Source organism: Pyxicephalus adspersus, chromosome 6, assembly GCF_032062135.1.
Source record: "Pyxicephalus adspersus chromosome 6, UCB_Pads_2.0, whole genome shotgun sequence".
In the NCBI taxonomy this organism is placed as follows: Eukaryota; Metazoa; Chordata; class Amphibia; order Anura; family Pyxicephalidae; genus Pyxicephalus; species Pyxicephalus adspersus.
Window position 1 is genome coordinate 5,954,822 of NC_092863.1, and position 16,951 is coordinate 5,971,772.

The window sequence follows — 16,951 nt, forward strand, 5'->3', positions numbered from 1 at the left end:
TAACCTTGATAAATAAAACCATGTTTATTTACACCAAATAGTTCCAACATTAGATCTGTCACATGTGAAGGAAAAAGCATCGTCTGTCACTGGGACCGCTCTTTGCTGGACAATTGGGAAAATGGGTGTAGAGAGAATTTTGTTGACTGGAACAAAAATCTTTCTGGGGGGATAGAGGGGTGGGGGGCAGGAGAAAAAATGGTTAAAATGGGTGTGAGGGGGTCTCCAAACTGGCCAAAACCCCATGGTGGATGGGAAGGAGGAGTGTGGGTGTCATTGAGACAACCGCATAGGTTGGAGAAGGCATGGCAAGTGATGGAACAAGGTGCCACAGAAAAAAATGGATTGGCTTAATAGGACAAATGAGTAGAAATAACTTTATTTTTATTTGTTTTACACTGGGAGGCCTAAGATACAGGACTCCCCGGAGGCTCGAAGGAAAAAGATATTAAAAATCATAGAATTAATGAACGTACATAAATATCCAAAAATGTATTGTAAGCCTCCTTAGACTGCATTCTTTGTCCTATCAGACAACTTTCTCTTTGGAATGAGCAAAAGAGGAGCCAACAAGCGCCTTGTTTGGCATGCCAGCTATGGCAAAATCTGAAACGGGAAATTACCTTATTCCCAGTATTGTATCCTGCTGGCCGATGGATTAATATGCCATCAAAATAAAAAAAAAAACAAAAACGTGACTTCTTATTGCTCCGTAGTACAAGTGTCTGTAGAAAAAGAATTAAATCTAGAGAAAAATTTCATGCCGTCACATAAAAGTGGAGGCTGACATTTACTGCGACCTTGCATGTTCTGCCTGTTATTGAACAAGCAATGTTGGTCCAGCAGCATGGCGACTTCAACCGTTTACATGTGGCGGTAGAATACTCATATTTTTGGGTATATAGAGATAAAAAAAACAAGGTGCAACATCAAAACAGAACATTGCAACCTTGCTTGAAAACAAAAGGAAAAATGAATGGAAACCATGCAGAGGCAAAATGACTGCTGAGTGACAGCAAGGTCCAGCCAGGAGGATTAAGGTAAATGGCAAAACTGACCCTCACCCCTCTCTCTGCAGCTGAGGACAGAGACAGGGCAAAGAGGGGTATGAAAAGAACAGGAACAAACTATGAAGCAAAAAGATAAACCATGAAACATCCAGGGAAATATTGAGGGCCAAGTCCAGAATCCACGGCCCAGAGACATGAGTACCACCTGTTAACAGGTGCCATAACAAAAGTAAAAAAAAAAAAAAAAAATAAAACAAAAAAGAAACAAAAATTATTCAGCCTATAATATTTTTTTATATATAATGACAGAACTACTATAGATCCACAAGCAACTGCTCAGAAACGGCGCGTCCAGGGGGCATGGTTGCTCTTTGGGCAGCCCCCTCCCTCCACGGAAAGGTGGGAGATGAGTCAGGTAGAGGGGCTGAGGTGTGGGGATTTTTATTTCTTCTTCCGGATCTGCTTGCCCTCTTCCTGACAAAGCGCCAGGACACAAAAACCCTACTGGGGGGCTCCGGCAGTGGCTGCGACGGGCGTCCCAAGGGTGTTGGTTGCAGAGATGACTGGTGATCCAGCTAGAGAACCCAGAGCTGAGGGAGTTGGCACCGTGGAAATCCCTAAAGGAAAAAGAAAAGCCTGTTAGACTTTTACAAACAACCTAACACATATAAGTGAGAGAAAAGCAACAGGTTTAGAAAGTATAGAGAATCTAAATTTTAGATTATATTCTGGTATGGTACGCAACAACCAAATGCAGAAAATAGGAAGAACCCAAAAAAACCTTCTGTAAAGGCCAAACTTCCCAATATAACTGTGTGCTCCTTATTTCCATCATTATGCTGCCTATTGCAGGTAATGTAAAACCCTCACTGGTGAATGCTATACAGGGTGTATGTGTATGATATAAATATATATCCATAGAAATTACAAACAAATGGAAAAGAAAAATACCACATGCATAGTTATAGATGTAAAATGCATCTAAAATTGTTTATGCCATAAAAATTAGGTAACACAAGCACCAAGAAAAAATTGAGATTGAGGGAAAAATTGTGTACAATTGATGTGGTACAATACACCCCCCCCCTTCCCAAACATCCCGTTCCCTAAAAAAAACAATTATTGCAGATTGGAGTAGTGAGACATGGCAGACTGATTTTATTTATATTAGGACAGGCTGAATATGGTCCCTTTATAATTCTGAGTTTTTGTTTTGCACCTATCACACAAGCTTTGCAAACTTTCTAGTAATCAACAATTTTTATGCTATGTGTGACAAGAAGGTATGTAAAGAAGTGTTGAGTATCACAAGCCGTTTTCCAGAGAAATTAGCCCCAATAATTGTGCATAATAATTAGAAAGTGCACATTGATAGAGTGATCATCCAAAAAAGGAACCACCACCAGAGGGAGCCAAGCTAAATCTGCCAAGGACTGACCTGACTTGTCACGGACACTGGACTTGGGCTGGGACTGACCTGACATCATACTGGCGCTACTGACTGGGGTGCTGCCACTGGGCATATTAGAGGAGCCCATCCGAGACTGGTCCTTCACAATGGGGTCTGCAAGGAAAGACATGGCATTAGAAGTCATCCTTAACCTGATAGGTAATAGCAGGGCCTATGCAAAGCACGGGTGATACTCACAGAAGTAAGGGTGGTCCATGGCTTCACGAGCAGTCAGTCGTGTCTGGTGGTCGTATCGCAGCAGTTTGTCCAGGAAATCCAGAGCCTCTGGACTGACCAAGTGTTGATTTTCACTGTGCACAAAGCGTTCCCACCTCTTACGGGAATGTCTGAAATTGAAAATGTTTATTAAAATTCATTGCAATGACACGGGACATGACCTGGTTGTTTCAGATGCTGGTTAATGAGACAACTTATGGCTAATGAAATGCCGAAAGATGGGAAAAGGAAAACAAGTGAAGATGGAAACTTACCTGCCCAAAATATCATTGAAGCGAGGATCCAGTTCAATATTGTACTTATCAATATAATCATACAAGTCCTCTGTGCCCAGCACTTTGGCTATTCTTACCAGCTATAAAAGAAAATATTGTTAGAGAGGGATACTGTATCAAAGTAAAGGCAAGCAAATTTGTGATGAAAGTTTTGCTTAAACTAAATAGAGAATTGCTCAATAACCAGACTGTATTATCCCTAAACTACTAGGACTCACCTGATCATAGTTGTCGTGTCCATGGAAAAATGGCTCCTTTCTAAAGATCATGCTGGCTAGCATACAGCCCAAGCTCCACATATCTAGACTGTAATCATACATCTGCAACATACAAGTTATCATAATAAGATTACAACAACCAACTGCCCCTTGTAAACATTAGCCAGTAACCATTTATACTGTGGTGTGGCTTACCTGATAATCAACAAGCAGCTCTGGCCCTTTAAAGTATCTGGATGCAACTCTCACATTGTATTCCTGGCCCGGGTGATAGAATTCTGCAAGACCCCAATCTATTAGTCGAAGCTGGAGGGAAAAAGAAGAAAAAAGTTATAGGAGGTTTTTCTGTGATGGAGAAAGTCCTCGAAGATTGTGCTGTTGTCCCCTTACCTTTCTGTGCTCATGATCAATCATAACATTATGAGGCTTCACGTCCCTGTGCATGATACCCATACTGTGACAATAATCCAGGGCCTGAAAGGAACAAAGCAAATATAAATAATGTGCAACACGTTTTCACCCCTTTACTTCACTACATGATTCCTATATACATATACTAAGTGCTTGGAGCTAACAGATAATGAACACCAAACACTTCCAGCAGCAGAACTCTTCAGATTGCCTAACAAAATGTTTCTGTTATTCTGCAGGCTGAAACGTTTTTTAGAAAGAGACTGCCCTGTTTGACAGCATTGGTAGTTTTCTTTATAACCCATCAACCAAAAGGTTACAACATCACTGTCAATAGCAATACAAACAAAAGTTGCTGCCATGGAAATTCCTTAAAATGTCACTTTTCCAGAAATGGCATGCTTAAATGACTATTAGAGGTAGCACATGGTGTACAGGGATCAAACATGGACCCCATTTATCTTCCTTGCAGACCAGGCCACCCGCCCCCTTCTAGTGACAGCACAGAATGTCAGTATGGCCCTGTGTAGGTTTAGGAAAAAAAGAACTGGGTTTAAGGTAACATTTTAGAAAAAGTACAAATATTTTAAAAGCCAGGTCTACACAGAGAACATGTCAGCAAACAGTTCAACAGCACTGTGATGTATTAGGTCATCCTTAACCAAATCACACACACTTCATAGCAAAAAATAAATAAACAAATAAAAGTGCTTGACATACCTTTAATATTTCATACATATAGAACCTAATGTCGTAATCTGTTAGAGTTTGATATAACTGCTGTGGATATCAAAAGAAAAGGTGGTTAGCACATCTACATAAAATGAAATTAACATTTTGTTATGAATTATGTTAACGTAATGAACTGGGGATTCAAGAACTGGGGCTTTAAAAGCCCAATATTTGTATAATATACAAGCAGCTGTGTTCTCATGATATGGCTTTTACTAGCTTTGCTAAGACCAATCTAACAGATGCAGATTATTTCATTATTCTAACAAGAATGAAGTAAAAATTAATTTTTTGTCATCAAAACTAGCACCTTAAAGAGGGAATTCTCATGAATGTTACATTAAATCAAGATGTTGACTGCAAAACATTCGACAGCAACAGGTTCAGGCCTCACCTTAAAATCTGTGTTGTTAACGTGTTCAAATACCAGGGCCGGCGTTCTGGACTGTAATAAATACAAAAATCAGGGAGTTACAAACATGAGGACGTCTAGGAGAGATCAGTAGCCCAGATTTATGATCACGCATGTTGGGAAAGTAGAAAAAGTCAACTCACCACAGGATCTTTCACTATGTCAGCCAGTGTGATGATGTTGGGTCCGCCTCGCAAATTCTCCAGAATCTTGATTTCACGCTTAATTTTCTTCTTCTTCACGGGCTATAAATAAAGGTGGAGACAAAAGGTGTTAGGCTGGGTAATGAAGAAGCAGCTGACTCACTACATATGCACAGTACAGAAGGCAGGCATCCTTGTTTTTTAAAGTATTTGTTGTCTATAAGTGAAGACCAGAGTTTGCAAAAAGCAATGAATAATTGGTACTGCAACCTCATTATAGCCACTTCCTGTCTAATGCACTGCCAATAGCTTTTCTGCTCTATCCTCTTCCCAGATATATTATTTTATATCATACTGCCTGATTATTAAAAATCATATTAGTACTTTATTCAGGGTTTGAGGAATACAAACACAGACTGGAAGGAGGGGGGAGTATGCTGGGACGTTTCTACTATTAGGAACATTAAACAAAACTAAACCATTTGCCTAAGATTCATCAAAAAGGAGTATTATGACAACTTCTTACAAAATGCTGGTATACAGAGCTACTGACCTTGAGAATTTTAACCACGACTTTCTCGTTATTGGTGATGTTAATGGCTTCGAAGACTTCACTGTACTTGCCTCGACCAAGCTTTCTCACCAGCTGGTAGTCATCCTGGTTTCTGTAATATTGAAGTGAGCCATTTTATCATGTCAGCTTTTACAAACAGTGAGAAAAATGATTTTATCTGCTTGACAGAGTAATGAATCTGCTCAGATAGGACTTTAGCACTGCTAGCCAGATCTCAATCCTATCTCTATAAATGGAAACACCACAGCCATATCAGATCAGGGACTCTGAACTTCAATGTATTTAGATGTGTCATCTACCAGGAAGAACCGGAATTCCTGCTTAAATCTGAACTGCATGGATCCAATACACGTTATAAAAACAATACAAGTAAGTGGAAATGTTTACTATAATAACTTATTGGACACTGCAATATCAGACAGGACCACCACTGTTAAATACAGGCAGAAAATTCAAATTATTCCCTCATTGCCCGTCTATTGATTTTATGAAAACAATTGATTAATATTGAAGAGTTCAACACAAATGTTGCACAAGTGTGTCCTCTTACTGTATAATGCAACAAACACGGAAACTAGTTCTCCAAGTCCTAGGGAAAACAGGGAAGTGCCTTTAAGTAACAGGAAATAGACTGTTTTTTTAATAATTGTAATAAAGACCACAAAAGCTTTCTAGCCTCAGTATTTTAGTGGATTGCCTTTTAGAATTCATAGAAACCCTGTATAAACATTCTGAAATGGGGGCTTTTTTAATACTAGCCTTAGATATTTACAATATATTAGAAATTAATGTCCCATCAATATTTTCAGTACACATACACTACAGGAATCCAAACTAAAGATTTCACCAAAATCCATTCAATGTCCAGACAAGAGCTTTCTCTATAGTTGTTCAAGCCCCCAAAGTATTTGTCCATTTCAGCAAATCTTCGAGAAGGGAGACTTCAACTATTCTTATGGATAGGATAACAATGGGCTAAAGATACCATAACCGTGCAGAAATCAGCCTGTCACAAATGTTACTTACCCCCATTCTACAACATGCGATTCGTAGTCCCAATATTCCCGGGGTCTGTGTGTGTTCACATCCGTGTAGACACGGGCCCGGCTTGGCACAGGTCCCGACATGGCGGTCTTGTTGGCGGCCAAAGATGGACAGCAACTTTACAAGTCCAGTACTAGCAGATGGATTAGGGAGGAGAATTGCTGTAATAAAAAAAAACACAAAACATTAATTGTGTCCAGACACCAATCACTACTAGTTAAAAAGACCCATGCAGTATTAGGACATGGCTAAGTTCCAAATGCTTCTCCAACCAAACATTTCCTGGCTCCGGGATAGAATAGCATCAAATAAGGCTCCATAGCTCCCTATGTAACATGTTTTCCCTCTGCCAATCTTACCAAGCTGCATCCTACACCAACGAAATGCCTTTGGCTATCCTTTTTAGTGAATACATACAGACAGCAGTGATAATATATAACCCAAATACACACTTCATCTAAATACACCCCCAGACTACTAAACAGCACCAATATATTCTGTAGCAAACAGACAGAAATGGTAAATGCTTCCAGGCCACACACTGGAGGTAAACACCAAGCTATGGGAATGTAAGCATACCCACATCGAACCAAGCAAAGAAGGAGAAACATTTTCATAGGAAATCACTTAGAACCAAAACATAGATAAAATATTGGAAGGAGCATAAAAGAACAGGGCACCCATGTAACTAGAACTGGATAAGAAGACAACATAGGGAAGATGAGGGAGATTTACAAAATTTCTCCCAGAGCTTATACTCAGACATCATCCCCCTTGAAGCCAAGGCAAGTCCCAAGCCGCTTAGGACGTAGGATTAGCATTCCAGTGCTATAGCCAAAATCCTGAGCATGCATAAAGGAAGCAAAGCCACACGGAAGGCTCAGGCCATCATCACAACCAAGCTGTAGAACAGAAGCCATTAGGTCCAAACGAAGGACTGGTCATGCTTCTTTAAGTAAAATCTAACTAAAAATGCATCTAAATCCTGTTCTTTTAAAGCCTTGCCTTAGAAACTCTTTAGCACTTTCAATGATCCTTTATTAACATTGGCCAAAGACAGACCAACCAAAAAAGAAAGGGTTTGTAGGTTATGACCAACGCAGCCAAGCTAGCGCTGTCAAATTTTGTATCAGTCGTCACAAACATCCGCTACGTGAACTGAAATACTATGCAGTCCATCAGAGTTCCCTGCAGTGCTGGCTTCTAATTAAACTTTACATTGCCACAGGGTCTGCAATGTCAAATCAATCTATACATTGATAAGCGTTATAACATGCTGGTGTACACAAGGAGAGACAGCAGCTCTAAATGCACAGCATATGCCAACTAACTTTAGTCATTTCATTAGGACCAGAACAATCGGATCCTAAGTTCACTCATCACTCAGAAATAGGAAATCTGGTTGCAAAAGGCTCAAGCTACATACACATTAAATAATATTCGCCTGTGGCAAATGATTGCGATTGTCTCATTTGTATGTACAGCAGTCCCCAGATATCGGTGATCCACAACAATCTTTGTAGGTATCCACAATAGGATCTCCATTCTTATACTTCATGAAGCCATATTTAATAATGCACATTAAAAAATTACTATCAATGCTTCTTCAAGTATGGAGCATGTGACATTTTTTTGCAGCACTATGTATGAAATTACTCTATAAACTTACTCCAACTAGATCAGATTTTGTTCAAGGCATGCACTTCATGTCTATCAATGCAGAATGAACAATGAGGTCGCTGATCTCTAATGGATCACAAGACTAGTCAGACATTTCTGTCACATAACACATACATATCAGAAATGCCAGCAGCAAGTTTTTGCAGAATGTACACACCAACAGGTGACAAACTAAACAATACGATGACAGCTGCCTATAGATACACCCACATATATCTCATAGGAAGTCATGCTAACTCTGGCGCACAGCTTAGTGCCAAATTCCAGATCCCTTTATACTTTAACAAAGCCAAGAAGGGAATCTGGGTGTAGATAGCACAGACCAACAAATCAATGCAACCTGATGGATCTCCTGTTGTCTTATGTAGTACACTATACAGGACAGAATCATCCTCCTGATTTCATTGGAAAATAAGAAATAAAAAATGATGACAATGAGCGATAAGCAAAAGCAACAAATCCCTGCAGTCAACTACTGAAAACAGAATTCTCGGCTATCCATTGCTCAGAAATCAGGCAAAGATTATCAATAATCTGCAAACTAGACTAAAGGTTACTGTATAACAATCTAAAGAACAAAAGCCATTTATTTGCTTGCCATATGAACAAGCCTCAAAGTTAAAGGGAAAAAAGTTTCCTTTACATGCTCCTCTTCTCTATTTTATTACTAGTAAACGCTAGTGGGCAGATCTAGGTGTAGCCGGGTGCTAATTGTTAGGTTGCAATATGACAATGGGGAGAGCCATAGTCTGTTACTTTTGGTGCACTACACTGGCAGGATCAACCAGTTAATGTGGAACTTCTAAGGGAGATTAGGAAAACTGCAAGAATAGATGCAGCAATGATATAAAGGTGATGCAGTAAATACAAAAAACAATCATGTGATCCTCAAATGCCATTCTTCTTGTTGCTGCGCTACACTCGTTGGCATAACATAAGTGGCTGTGCTGGGAAACTACAGGTGGCAATAACAGCTGGACCTTGGAGTCAGAACCTTTTCTACAAAACCCATGCACAGTTCTTGGCAACCAAAACCAGAACCCTTATGCTGCACCAAGACATATGGTAACATTAGTTGGAGACCCAACAGGAAAGTCTATGATAATTATCTAATGTAATGCTACAACAAGGGGCTGATGGAGTATAGAACATATGGCGGGATGTCTCAGGAGTATATTGCAGCCACAGTTAAGAAGCTTGCAGGACAAATTTGTTTTTTTAAAGAATATACCAAAGGTAGGTTTGCACTTTAAGCGTATCTGATTTCAATGCCTACAAACATGAAATGGACCAAAGAACTAAACAGCAGAAACTCCCATATCTGTAAAAATTCAGGAAGGAAGTAGATAAGCCAAGCGCTAGTAAAATAACCACAGGACACCAAAATCTGGGCTAAACTCTGCTCTAGATGATCACTAAGGAGTGCATATGGGGAGCCATATATTTAATATTCTTGCAGAATAAAACCTTCTCCACGGAAAGGGAAGACAATTGCAAGACCCCAAAACAAAACCAGACAGACTTCACGGCTAGATATTTTATCAGACAGGAAAAGATAGCAAAACTATCCACTGCAAATGTTCTACATCAAATCACCAAACAGCTTAAACATAACACTATTTCAAATTTTGAAAGAGTGCTGTAGGCTGAGCTGCAATTAAATTGAAAAAAAAAAAAACAAACTTACCGCTACAGATGTTTTAAATATAGTTACAGCTAGGATTATAAAGGAAACGGCAGAAACAATATTCTCAGCCTTGAGTTTATTTTTCCACCATTTACTATACCTTACAGACTTGAAAAGAATCACATGGATGGAAAAACATATCATCCCTGTGTCTTTAAAAACCAAGAAAATCACACATAAATCATGGCTGACGATAGCAGGTAGTACAAGGCACCATATTTTAAATGATCGGTGCCATCCCACCTTCCCAAAGGGCAATCGGAGGCTCAAAGCAAACCTAGACATCCAGCTATTGGGATACCAAGGTCCCCCCACTTTATTATTCAGATCAGTATGCCATGGCTGGGCCTAGAATTACAACGTTCATATATTTTATTATCAACCTTTTCTACTAGATTGTAAGCTCTTCGGGGCAGGGTCCTCTCCTCCTATATCACTGTTTGTATTAGTCTGTCATTTGCAATCCCCATTTAATGTACAGCGCTGTATAATATGTTGGCGCTATATAAATCCTGTTTATTAATAATAACTTTTATACACAATGACAGTATGATTATTGAAGTGCAGAGAACTAGAAGAAGCAATATGAAATTGCTAAGTTACCATGTTGATCCGTCTTACCATCCACTTTAATGGGATCATGATGGACAAGAAAAGTTCAAACACAAAACTCAACATAAAAAACAACTTTTTTTGGTCCCACGGAAACATGTCCAACTTTTCTTAACCAATCTTAGGTTATGAAAAAGCACAATGAGTTTTGTGCTCTGTGCTAATAATCCTGAAAGTTGTCTAAAGCCACCAACACCATAAAAAGATCTTGGCAAGAGACCCTAGATGGTTTCAAAGTTCTCTCAAATCACAGATTGTAGAAATAAATTTCAGGCAGAAAGGACAAATTATTTTATAAAATTAACTTACGGAATTATACGAATCTTTTATATATCTTGAAAGGTAAACTATAACTATAAAGGCCTTATTTACGCTATCACATTGTGGTAATTCACAATGACAAAAACATCTGCATGGTGCGATACATTTCAGTAAAATTGTTCGTTTCTCCCATGTGTTGGGCTATGCTCAGTGAGATTGTGGTGTAGTTACCACATGCCAGGGAGACACTAAACTTTTAGAGAATGAATCTCCATTCATGAGTAAAAATCACTGCCAAACCTGCAAACATTCGTTCTATAAGAACCAGCGCTGCACTATGTGTGATTGAGCTGATGACAAGATGCCAGCCATCAGGAACCGGACACAATCGCCTAATCCCAGGTCTGATCCAGGCAGAACTATAACTGCAATATCGACCAATACCACCGCAGGGCGCTTTCTTCTTCCTTTTCCCCATAGAGATGATTTTGCCACATCAGGATGATTGGCCGGGTGCCAATCTGGTAGGTAATAAGCTTATTGCAGAACGAACATCATCCTTTTGCTTTCTGCAATAACACGGTCGATTCTGGATTTTAGTTTGGGATGTTAGTTCCACTTTAAGTGCCACGTCATTTAAAAAAAAAATGAGATCTAAAAGCACTGTAGGTTATCTAAAGACAGACGTTTGTCTTAAAGTGGAATTAAACAGCCAAAACAAAAAAAATTACACTTACCTTCAATGCCACAGCGCAGCCGATTGGTCCGGAGGTGTCTCATCAGGTCCCGCGTCGTCCTGGTATCCATCTTCGGGTGGGCGCCGCCATCTTCGCCTCTTCTTCCTGGTTCTTACTATATCACCCAACCAGGACGTGAGATTGGGTGACGCAGTTGGGGAAAAAAAATTGGCCGATCTCACTGCGCATGTGTGAGATCGGGTTTTTTTCCCCCCCTTTTGTCAAAAGGGCTCCTTCTGCACATGCCCGAGGTGCTCCCGAGATGGGATGGGTACTGTAGGTATCCTGGAAGGCTTTGTGCTCCTATTTATTTTCCAGAATAAGGGTGCGGAAAACAGAATTTTTACTGAACATGTACAGATTGTCTACCCTTTTATGTAAAGGGAAAATTCTGAGTTTAGCCACGCTTTAAGGCACCGACAATCACTTGAGGCTTCTAAATGGCAGCTTGAGCTACATAGGCCCGTGGAAAAAAAATAAGTAATGACAAAAGAAGAAAATGTTTGTGGGCAAAAGGTTATAATAAAGAAAATAAACCTAATGCAAACAATAAATGTGTATTAATCCACTATATACTAGCTTGAAAATAATACTGAGCATTTAAGGAAAAATATGCGTATAAAATTTTGCACAAAAAAATGCATGCTACAGCCCTAATATAGCACTAATATAGCACCTTGCAGCGCTCCATTTCCCTGCCCCTATATTGTACTTAGGGAATGTGTCAGTCATGCTGCTTCTCCCTATTTATAAACTGCTCCCTAAGGGCAAGCTAGGTGAGTGAGGTGAATGGAGCCATTGCATAGTTACTAAGGAATTATTATTATTATAGCGCCATCATATTACCCAGCGCTATCCATAGTCGTGTCACTAGCTGTCCCTCAAGGGGGTCACAATCTAATGTCCCTACAGTAGTCATATGTCTTTACAAGTCTAAAGAGAATTTTGGGGGAAAGCCAATTATCTAACGGCATGTTTTTGGGATGTGAGAAGGAACCCACGCAGACATGGAGAGAACCTGGCCAAGATTCAAACCGGGGACCCAGCGATGCAAAGGCCGGAGCGCTAACCACCATGCTGCATAGTTACTAAAGGATCAGGACAGAGATAGCTGCATGATTTTGGCTGGAATAGATCCAGTATTGGAACTTCTATAATAAAAATACTATAAAGTTATCCTTTAAAAATACTCACTTTTAGGGGAGCAATTTTGTCTTATGTGTCTGCTGTAAAAGAACACAACACCCCCAAAGACTAGAACATTTGGACCATTGCTCTATCTATAGGCTGATTAACAAAGACATGTAACCGCAACTTGTAGCTCCAAAGTACAAACTGCAAATGAAAAATAAATATATATCTTAATTTACAATTTTTCTTGTATCTAACCAAGGCAAAAAAATGTAAATCCAACATAAATACAAAGTTTAAACACAAATACATTACAATTACCTGCCAAAGGAATTCTAGTTCTGCACAGACAGTTTAGGATTTGTACAAATTCACCTCACCATACGTAAAACTTAATTAAATAGTTTGGGATGATAAAAAGATATTTCTACTTTAGTAGCTGTTCCTAATCAGGAAGTGGAATGATGCCGAGATGTGTGCAGCAAGACAGTAAACATTTGTGTATTTAGCCTCATGCATGGACAGACACTGTAAAACATTGTTTACATTCTTTCCAGAGTACAAAGGACAGTATAAAGAGGATGGAGGATTTCAATTATTTGAGTATAACCTGAAAAACCACAATATTTGTCATCGGTGCTTGGAAAAGAGCAGAAAACCATTCTTGATTTTTGTTCTTTTGCACAGTAAAGTCTGAATTTTGAAGATTCTTCTTTTCCAGTGCTAGACAACCATTTCTTCCTATTTCCGTACAAGCAATCTAAAAATGTCCCTCTTGTCTGCATTGCCAGAACAAAACATGAGGATTTCTAACCAGGCCTACCGCAAAGAAGGTGCTTAAAGCCCTCCAATGCCTAGAAATCCTAATTCCAAAATACAAACCTATACTTGGTACCAATATGGTATATAAGTACTAATGTAACATGCAAATGGCAATAGTTTGTAAACGTCAGCACCAATAAATTCATTTAGAAAGTAGCAGTTTCAATCGAAACTGGTACAACAAAAAGTAAACAGCTGCGTGGTCATATGTAAATTAAAGGCCAATTTTAGTTTCAAATCAAAAGTAGCTCAGCACTCACTGGTATATTGATACCACCCTCCCCCATCCTTAGGACCCCCCCACTCCAATCACCCAGTGCTGCTGCAATTGCAGGAATAATGACAAGCAGCCTCATCTACCCATTCCCTTTGAACCAACCCCTAAGGGTGTGTCGTTGGGCCATACAGGGCTCAAAGGTCAGTAAGTGGTGCCATTGTCTTCAGCCAGGACCTAACCACAAAAGGCAAAGAGTAACAGTAATATCACATGATCAGCCCAAGAAAAAAAATGTCTTCCAAAATTTAATGCAAAAACCTTGTAAAGATTGCAGCCAAAGCCATACTCTAAGATACTGGGTCTGATATGCTTGCTGGACTTGTGGGGAGTAGTGGAGTTCTTCTTTAAGTAATGGGAGAGGTTGGGCTACAGTGTAACAGTTGCTAAAAGAATGGTCATACTTAGCCACGCTTTTGCTTTTAGAATAACTGCACTATGGCTGCGTGCAAATGTGCTTACCTGAGGTGCAGTTTGCAGCCAACCACAATGTTTTCCGGGTGTTAAAGGAACCTAAAATGTACAGCCTGCTGCAATCACTTAAATTGTTCTAATAATGGCGAAATGGCGGGTTAGTGTTAAGAGTCACTACAGAACTGTTTGCATGGAACATACCATAGCAATGTTACATTATTCTAAACAAATCAGCACAAAGGTTCACAATAAATATCCAGACACTACAGGCGATCTGCCATAATATTTTCCTGGGATCTGTAGTTTAAAAGCCTCCAGCACGCGCTCCCCTCTTTACATCCACACAGGAACACTAATTTCATTAAATATTTAAACATTTGGACTAATAGCACAACGCAGGTCGGCTGCCTGCAATAAGTACAGGAATTTCCTGCAAATCCACAGAATTTACATCTGCACCATTCATCCCCACAGACCGCGCTCAGCAAAGGGGAATTGGCTATAACGTTCCGTGTTACAGTTCAGAATCGTCCATTGATTTCTTATATACCGATGGAAAAATACTGAATTATGGATTTATATACAATGTATCAACCCGCAAAGTTAGACTTGTTACAATGTGTCCAATGGTGGCAGTACTGCCAATAACAATCTGATGAGCGAATGGTGGCCAATAAGGTTTCAGCTTTCTAATCCAAAAATCAATTTATGAAAATGGGAGCCAAAAGGGAAATATTACACTAAGCAATGGCATGCCATTGGCCTAAATAAACTAACATCTGGAAAAAGAATAGTGCGATTTACTTTGCCATGGCTGACTTTTTTCCTGAAAATGCTAGGTGCCTAGCTGACCCCCGGATCAATTATTTACACCCAAACATGGCTTGCAGATTACAATTCCATTCCATGTGCTAGAGAGTCAGGAAATTCGAATTTTAAGGTGAGCTCGCCAAACGCAGATTGCATACAGAATATCGATTTCTAATCTGGAACTCAAAGAAAAACGTCTGAGCCCAGGACGTAAGGAACTATAAATTACAATGGAGCATGCTGCACAATAACAAACACATGCGGCCCATACCCGCTGCGCAATAATCAGGACGCGGTTTGCTTGATCTGCTCTGAAAATAATGAAATAAATGAGTCCAGTGGCGGACACCATGGGCCCCTTTGCAGAAGTGACTTGGGATGCCCAAGGGTGCCCCTTGTGGTTGAGGCAGGTACGGGACCCTGGTGCAACATATTGCACCTTCCTATGTCCGCCACTGCATTGGTCAGCAACAAAACCAACCAAATATCTTTATAAACAGGTCAGCAATTGTGTCCCTGGCATGTCGCTAAGTCACCCCCACCTTTACACCGCCATGTGGTAAACGTACGTTCACAAATTAGCGTATTTACCAGCAGGTATTTGGATAAATTGAGCTCATGGGTTTCCCGTCCTTCCTGGTCAATAATTTAGAATATGCGCCTGCAAGCACGAATACAAAACGCTGCACATTGTTTAAAATCCAAATTGCCCTGCAATGGTTTAGCATGTATGGGGGCCATTCATAGGAACGGCTTTTCCTAATATTTTGCACATTTTATATAAAATCAGATCCCTGTTGGGTTGTTACCGAGCTCTGGGTGTCTCACAAAAACACCGGTACTGAAAAAAACGCAAATTTTTACCTCCCCAGGTCAGGAAATGAGGAGAAATCTGCCCTTGTTTTGGTGGGGTCAGTCCCACATGGGAAACCTTGGCTTCGGAGAGATTTCACCTCATTTCCTGCTTTGTCTTCAGGACAGGAAGTCATAGAAAATTTCTATAAATGGCCAAACAAAGAAAAAAATAAAGAAAAATATACAATGGCCAGCTCAGAGGCTGTGGAATGTATAAAGAGACATCGATGTACGGTTATCTATGGAGCTATAACCCCCCCTAATAAAATCTACGAGCACACAACCGATATCCCAAATACAAGGCCAGGGAGCCCGGTGTATACCGATCCTTAAAACAACATTGCTCAGCACCGCACCTTATTCTATGAGACGGTAATAAAAAAAATCCCAACACCCGGATCACCCGAAGATTCCAGCCCCGCCATTACCCGTTCCGGCTCTCTCAGCTTCTTACAGCTCTTCCCCGCCCCCACTCTTCACACCCGGAGATGGCGGGTCTCTAGGTGAGGCCTAACCCCACCCCTCGGTAAAACCCTCTTTCCTTACAATATACCCGAACTGCTTCTCGGCTAACCGAGCCCTGCCTTGCGAGCCGCACCTGCTCTTCCCGCTCCCCGCGGCCGCCGCTCCCGCCGGGATCACACAGACAATATGGCGGAGACACACGGCCGCCAGCCGCAGGGACCACAGCGAGGCTGACCGGAAGCGGAAATACACTCCGCTCGCTGCGGCGGCCTAGCGGGGCCCTATTCCGGCCGCCATATTATGGTTGGCAAAAAGACTGCCACCCTCTCTAACCCGATACCGTCCGCTTTCCAAAACAAAGGCTCGGCTGGAACCCCAGGAACGAAATCGGAAAGTAAAATACCTAAGGATAGAGAGTGAAATATCACGGTGGTAACCAAACATCTGTCGGCTGACTAAGCAAAATGTAAAATATAGCTCGCCAACCACAAGAAGGCTACGCTTGGAACACGAAGGGCTTTCTTCGCATGCGCGGCGGCTTTGCAGAAGACGAGGGGCATTCTGGGATATGTAGTTATTATATGCAATAAAATATATTTATTGCTATAAAACGTGGCGAAATCGCTGAGATAAATTGGAAAATAGGGATAAAAACTTGAAATCTAAATGTCACTGGAAGCAGGATTGAGGGTATGAT

At 40.5% G+C, this 16,951-nt stretch overlaps 1 protein-coding gene across 4 annotated transcripts; it reads right to left on the reverse strand.

Moving 5' to 3' along the window:
- CSNK2A1 (casein kinase 2 alpha 1) lies at window positions 1-16,492 on the reverse strand. 4 transcript variants are annotated; one of them, XM_072414298.1, is made up of 13 exons: window positions 16,388-16,492; window positions 6,489-6,667; window positions 5,442-5,553; window positions 4,889-4,990; window positions 4,728-4,778; window positions 4,322-4,381; window positions 3,581-3,664; window positions 3,386-3,496; window positions 3,191-3,292; window positions 2,952-3,052; window positions 2,659-2,807; window positions 2,488-2,574; window positions 1-1,627 (listed from the first exon to the last, which is right to left on the reverse strand). In XM_072414298.1, exons 2-13 carry the CDS (start codon window positions 6,587-6,589, stop codon window positions 1,512-1,514), a joined length of 1,176 nt encoding a protein of 391 aa, XP_072270399.1. In that variant the 5' UTR covers window positions 6,590-6,667; window positions 16,388-16,492; the 3' UTR covers window positions 1-1,511. The 4 variants fall into 4 exon arrangements, with proteins under 4 accessions (XP_072270399.1, XP_072270396.1, XP_072270397.1 ...); XM_072414295.1 differs by having other exon boundaries at window positions 2,449-2,574; XM_072414296.1 differs by having other exon boundaries at window positions 2,449-2,574; window positions 16,336-16,480.
- Between the last annotated feature and the right edge of the window lie 459 nt (window positions 16,493-16,951).

Bases quoted from the DNA above. Each gene is read 5' to 3' on its own strand.
- CSNK2A1 (XM_072414295.1), bottom strand. From the start codon at position 6,589: ATGTCGGGACCTGTGCCAAGCCGGGCCCGTGTCTACACGGATGTGAAC. The intron at 4,991-5,441 runs GTCAGTAGCTCT...CTTTATTTATAG, and splicing joins TCGTGGTTAAAATTCTCAAG to CCCGTGAAGAAGAAGAAAAT. The intron at 1,628-2,448 runs GTCAGTCCTTGG...TTTTTCCTTTAG, and splicing joins CAGTGTCCGTGACAAGTCAG to GGATTTCCACGGTGCCAACT.